The sequence below is a fragment of the Physella acuta genome, unplaced genomic scaffold (genome assembly GCF_028476545.2).
Source record: "Physella acuta isolate Inbredline_101_S28 unplaced genomic scaffold, ASM2847654v3 ptg001602l, whole genome shotgun sequence".
Taxonomy (NCBI): Eukaryota; Metazoa; Mollusca; class Gastropoda; family Physidae; genus Physella; species Physella acuta.
Window position 1 is genome coordinate 20,345 of NW_026733116.1, and position 7,017 is coordinate 27,361.

The 7,017-nt window shown below is 34.7% G+C and overlaps 1 protein-coding gene across 1 annotated transcript; it reads left to right on the top strand.

Annotated features, from left to right (window-relative positions):
- The first annotated feature begins 1,485 nt into the window (after nt 1-1,485).
- Nucleotides 1,486-6,737, top strand: LOC131929272 (xaa-Pro aminopeptidase 3-like). Its single transcript, XM_059285346.1, has 7 exons — nt 1,486-1,591; nt 2,180-2,964; nt 3,083-3,170; nt 3,985-4,119; nt 4,302-4,489; nt 4,791-4,911; nt 5,608-6,737. The coding sequence occupies exons 1-7, from the start codon at nt 1,576-1,578 to the stop codon at nt 5,766-5,768; spliced, it is 1,494 nt and encodes a 497-aa protein (XP_059141329.1). The 5' UTR covers nt 1,486-1,575; the 3' UTR covers nt 5,769-6,737.
- The last annotated feature ends 280 nt before the right edge of the window (nt 6,738-7,017 follow it).

The following is a 7,017-nucleotide window of genomic DNA, read 5'->3' on the forward strand; positions in this document are numbered from 1 at the left end:
GGGGGATCCGTAATTTTGTGACGATGTGCGATGAGGGGGAAAAGGGGGGGGGGGGTAGATGGTGACGTCACACTTTTGCATTAGAAAAAAGCAATGTTAGAAAACGAGTTTTAGCCGTCATTTTGCGTTTTAGAAAACGGTTTTAATAAATTGTAACTGGAATTGATCAAAATACTCTATGTTGACTGTGTTCTGACTATTTTTCGAAAAATATCGATGTTTTAAGAAAAATTCAATAGCAATTTTGAGGGGGGGGGGGTTGTAGGCTGAGATGTGACGTCATTTTAGGGGGGGGGGTCTGGCTTTTTGTGACGACGTGTGACGGAGGAGAGGGGGGAGGTAAAAATCGTCAAAAAAGCGTGACGTCATTTATGGATGACCCCAAACGACACGACAACTTTCCGCTGATGTAGAAATCAGGAAAAGTAGATACCGTTGGATAGGGCACGCACTGCAGAGACAGCCATTCAACATCACCAGGCAGGCATGAATTGAGGAGGTGTACTCACTAGGAAAGATCTTTAGAAAGAGCTTTAGAGATCGACACTGAAGCTAAAACTGCAGATACACTTAGAGTCAGGTTGAGAAAATGGCACATGACTTGGGTCCAGAGTTTCTTCTACCCCCCTCCCCCGAACGAAATGGAATTCATATAGAAATTACATTTAAGTGCCCCCCCCCCCCCCCCCCCCCGGAGAAAAAAGTCTGGAAGAAACACTGCTTGGGTCCCTGGATACCTTAGGTTGGCGGCCCATGGATTTACACACACACACGCACGCACGCACGCACGAACGCACAAACACACACACCCCATGGTTTTATGTAAGTTTACATTCTAAGGAAATAAATATTATTAAATAGACCCGACATATAAAAACTTTTACATTAATTTATAATAGTAAGCTTTTAGTTGGCTACGCAATACACATTACTAAACACTGTCATGTTAATGATTTAGATCTAGATATAGAAGTATTAGTATATATTTAATATTGATAATTCTAGTAAAGTAAAATTAAGTAATCTTCGTTAAAGCCATTTTTGTGTGTGTCGAGAACGGGTGTGTGTGAGAGATCCTGTGTACTTCAAAGGGAGATAATTCTAAAATAAAATATTTTTTTCAAAGACACCGTCATAACAACACTGAACCGTGTGTCAGAAAAGATATTACATAATTACATCATTACAACCTAGATTCAAGATCTAAGTAGATCTAGATCTAAATGAGTTAATAATAGAGAAAATAATATAAAATAAATCCCAAAATGTTGAACCTAAATTGTGGAGATATTAATATTATTAATATTTAATATTATTCACAGTTATGTGACAGTTGACTGAGTTGAGTGTGTACGACGCTGATGTACAGTTGTACACTGAGGTCCTGAGGTGATCTTTGAATGTACTAAAAAAACAACTATTACTAACTTAACTACTAGATCTAGTAACTAGCCATAACTAGGCTAAACTACTTGCTACACTACACTACACAGTGCACTGTGTACATTTTTACACTCACTAGTGACTGGTGGTAGACTCTGGTAGTAGTAGTGGTAGAGTCTAAAAATTAAAAAAATGCAGAATATTTCAGGTCAGTTCTCTGTATTTCTGTGTATTCTTTAATTCTTTAACTTTTAATTTTATTAATTTAGAATATACCTATACATTATACATACTGGCTATAGCATATACTATACTATTATAGATAGTACATTTAATTATAAATTATTGTCTCAAAGTGTATAGGCCTAATTCAGTAATTCCCAGTCAACTTGATACTGATAGGGCACACACTTTGATGAATAGCCATTTGCCATTTATTATCAATAATTTTAATGTTAAAAATAGCTATGTTGGTAAGGAACAGAATGGTTGGTTATATTGGTGCACAACTGTCACACTGAATGTCATTGGTTCGGATCTATCATATAAATCTCCCCACATTTTTTTTTGCGGTTATTCATTGTTTCCAAATGAGTATTAAATTTTTTTTTACCGGAACCTGGCCCCTTAACTTGATAAGTATGGAAATGCTAGGATATACAAATTTATTTATAAATATATTTTAATTTTAATATTCTTTAATAAAGTTTTACTTAGAGGTTAATTTTAGAAACTATAAATTGGCTTGATGGATATTATGTATCAACTAGTTAAATATTTCATTTCTATCTTGTAGGTAAACCCATTTCTTTTTACTGCGGAATCATGAAACTCAAACAAATTTGCCAGGTTTCTAAGTATATGAGATCAACAGTAAGATTTTTAGGCCAGCCTGCAGCTGAAAGCCATCCACACTTAATTTCTGAAGGAGAAGTGACACCCGGCCTGACCAGGAAGGAATTTCATAACAGAAGGTGCAATCTTGTCAAGGCTGCCCTGAATTCATTTCGGGGTGTCAAAACAGTCAACCACCACTTGTTTGTCTTTCCATCGGCAACTACTGTGTACATGACCAATGACATTCCCTATCCGTTCAGACAAAATTCTGATTTCCTTTACTTCTGTGGCTTCCAAGAGCCAGACAGTGCACTGCTGATTGCAGCCAACAGCCAATCGTCCCGGAACGGTGAGCATGTCGCACATTTGTTTGTGCCTCGTAAAGATCCAGCAAAAGAACTTTGGGATGGGCCTAGGTCAGGAGCTGATGGTGCCTTACTCCTGACTGGGGTGGATGGAGCTTTTAACTCCAATGAGCTGGAGAAGTATTTACAGTTTTACCTTAAAGACCATAAAGATTTTGTCTTGTGGTACAACCACGGTAGTCCAGTGCATGCAGAATTTCACAACCGTGTCCTTGCTCAAGTTATGCGTGACCAGAAGCACAAGTGTGTTGAAAGTACAACCGCTATATCACATCAATTACGATGCATCAAATCTGAAGCAGAAGTGCAGTTGATGCAAGAAAGTGCCAAAATAGCTTCAGAGTCTTTCAAAGAAGTCATGCGATTTTCAAAACCACAGGTACAGTCATTTTTATTTTCATATCAATCATTCAGAAACACAATCACTATATAACAAAAAAGAAAACAAGCTTAAATTTACTATAGTTTATTAACTCTTAATTAGTTCACATTTTCAGATAAATGAAGCTCAGTTATGGGCTAAAATGGACTATGAATGTCGCTTGCGTGGTGCTGAGTTTTTAGCATATCCGCCTGTTGTTGCAGGTTAGTATATAAAAAAACAACCCATAAAAGCATGAATTAAGCATCTATCAATCAACACTGAATGTCATTGGTTCGGAGCTATAATATAAAACTCCCCTGTCAGTGAGTGAAAGTGATGTTATTCTTTACCTGTTAGTGAGTGGTAGTGATGTTATTCTTTACCTGTCAGTGAGTGGTAGTGATGTTATTCTTTACCTCTGCAGTGAGTGGTATTGATGTTATTCTTTACCTCTGCAGTGAGTGGTAGTGATGTTATTCTTTACCTGTTAGTGAGTGGTAGTGATGTTATTCTTTACCTCTGCAGTGAGTGGTAGTGATGTTATTCTTTACCTGTCAGTGAGTGGTAGTGATGTTATTCTTTACCTGTCAGTGAGTGGTAGTGATGTTATTCTTTACCTCTGCAGTGAGTGGTAGTGATGTTATTCTTTACCTGTCAGTGAGTGGTAGTGATGTTATTCTTTACCTCTGCAGTGAGTGGTATTGATGTTATTCTTTACCTCTGCAGTGAGTGGTAGTGATGTTATTCTTTACCTCTGCAGTGAGTGGTAGTGATGTTATTCTTTACCTCTGCAGTGAGTGGTAGTGATGTTATTCTATACCTCTGCAGTGAGTGGTAGTGATGTTATTCTTTACCTCTGCAGTGAGTGGTAGTGATGTTATTCTTTACCTCTGCAGTGAGTGGTAGTGATGTTATTCTTTACCTCTGCAGTGAGTGGTAGTGATGTTATTCTTTACCTGTTAGTGAGTGGTAGCGACGTTAGCCTTTACATCTGTGAGTGTGAGTGGTATTAATGTTAACCTTTCTCTTCACCAGGAGGGCCTCGAGCCAACACTATTCATTACATTGCCAATAACCAGGTGGTAGCAGATGGGCAAATGGTCTTGATGGACGCTGGCTGTGAGTACCACGGCTATGCCAGTGATCTGACCCGCACGTGGCCTGTGTCAGGTAACTTTACTGTTGTGAATTGGTTTTCCTTGTGTGATTTATCATTGCAGGACATTGTTGATGTGTTGGTTTATGTTCAGTCGTTGCTGTTCTAAAATTTTATGAATTACTGTAAGAGTAAACCTGTATGACATTTCTTCAACAATTTTTTTGTCGTCACCTATTGTTGTTTCCATTGCTAGGTCGTTTTACCGAGCCACAGAAGCTGTTGTATGATGCCACACTGCGAGTGCAAGAGGCCTGCATCAGGCTGTGCACCACTGACAACAGTTTGGATGATATCTACCACCAAATGCTTCTTTTCCTTGCTGCAGAGCTTATACAGCTGAAAATTATCACCCCTATCTCTCCGTTTGAGAATAAACAACATGTAGGTTATTTTTTTTTAAACATATTTTGCTGTTAATAATATATGGAAATCAGAAATTAAAGAAACAATAATTGTATCTTAAAATAAAACTTTAAAGTCATGAACCAATCATGAAAAAAAATTGTTCCGTAAAGGACTACTAAAATTATATTAATATATATTTATTTAATTAAATACTGCATAGGCTTATTTTTTCTATTTTTAGAATGTTTCTAAAACAAACAAAAATTGACAAAGCTGCTAGCTATATAAACATGATTAAGTTATGATCTAGTTAATATAAATTAAAAATATATTTTAGCTGGCGAGAAAGTTCTGCCCACATCATGTTGGCCACTACCTAGGGATGGATGTTCATGACACCAATGATGTATCAAGACAAATCAAGCTCAAGCCAAACATGGTTGTTACCATTGAGCCCGGTAAGAAAAACTTGCAAAACTGCTCCTCCCTACCCCTATATCAGTTTGTTTTTTATCAAGATTCTTAAATTTCTTCACAAATTATTTCTACAAAGATCACTAATAACTAATTAAAGTCTAAGTTAAATGCTTTAATTAGCGTTACTAAAAATTTTTTTACTAACATTTGCATAGTGTTTGTTACCAGGAATGGACAATTGGAACAAAAAATTAGCTTGAAAGATCTAAGCTGTAAAGAAGCTTCTCATTATTTGTTATGTTAAGTTCTATGTAGTGTGTTAAAATTAATATCTATTTTAATTTCATTATATTTAAAAAGCAGAATTCACTTATATTGATCATAATTATGAATTAATACAATTGCGGCTCATTGTTTAATATATTTAACAAAGATGGCCCTAGTCTTCTTCTTTGTTCTTAATTGTAATGTTGGACAGAATTTCCTCCAAAACATTTAAGTATTAGATGTCAACTTCAGCCTTCTTTTCTCTTTTGGATTTGCTTCCATAGTTTTTGTCCATCCAAGAATAAACTACAAAGCAGCATTGACTTTGGAGTTTTCTCTCTTTAATAAATTGCCATCCCCAGCTATCGGTTTGGCAAACATGAGCTTTACCAACTGACCACGCCAATGCATAGCTCTATTAGCATTTCTTTTGTCCATCATTTTAAGTTTTATTTTTTTTCTGTTTTCAGGCATTTACATTTCTGAAAATGAATTCACTGTTAGTCCAGAGTTTCGTGGTCTAGGAATTCGGATTGAAGACAATATTCTAGTAACAAACTCCTCCCCTGTCAATTTGTCTGAATCCTGTCCCAAGAAAGTCACTGATATAGAAAACCTGTTTTTGAAGTGAAGCATTTGGAACAATGAATCTTCAATTATCAAGAAACTTTTAAGCTCTGTTTTGTAGATCACAGGATGTTATTTTTACTGTTGGGTGATATTGATCATTTAGTAAAAGGAGGTAATTGAAATTACAAATAATTGACAGGTGCTATGTGAGTATAGCTAATGAATAAAAACATAAATATGTTATTTATAATGATGGAGCTTATTGAACTGAGAACAGTTTTATGTATGGCTGTAAAATTCAAAATATGAATCCCTTCAATCATTGATAGATTTTTTTTTTTGCTTTGTTTTAAATTGGAGTTTTTTTTAACATTCAATTTTTTAAACGATCTTTATGTTCTAGGTGAAACTTATGTATGGTATACGTAAACAAAACATAATTTGTTGTGCAACCCAATTACCATAAGATAATTATATACTTTCTTGGTTTTATACTATCTTATGCATATTACAAATAATAGATTTACTGAGCAAGAAATTACTTCTTTGAAAAAATAATTTTTAAAAGTTAGTTTTGTTAGTCTAACATGTTCAAATTAATATTTTTTGTTAGTTATCCAGTTGCATTCCGACAGGGAAATTGGACCATAAATCCATGGTCTTTATAATCGTTTTAAAATAATTTTTTATTATGTCATTACAGCCTTACAGACAAAACATTGTTTTAAGTTTTTTTTTAGTATTGATAGAACTTACAAGAATTGTGGCCATGGGTTGAATTATATTTTTTTGGGTATTGGGATGTGGGTATGTATGAATGTTTTAATCAGTTTAAAGACATCCCTCCCCCCCCCCTCCAGTATTAGTGTTATTTAACTAGCATTATGTGCTTTACACTTGTTTGCCTTTGGTCTCATCTCAGCTAAAACTTTGCCAGCTATATTTTAAAATGGTTTAAAATGCATGTGTGTTCCAGTAAAATTTTAATAAACGACTGCCAAACATGAATAAATATATTTTAAAATATAAATTTTTGTGTTTCAATTATTAAAAAGTATGTCAAGTAGTTACCGTGACACTACTGTAATTAGAAGTGTATGGATTCAAAAGAAGACAGTTCATCTTCCTTTAAAAATATCCTGAAGTTTCAGTAAAGAATAAAAGACATATAACAAATATACAAATAAGACAAGGCATTTGTTATTTTTGACATTATAATCATGTTTATTATTCAATAAACAAACACAACATTTTTTTGTTTTTTTTTCATGTTAAAAGTAACCTTTTCATAATATTCAACACCATATTAT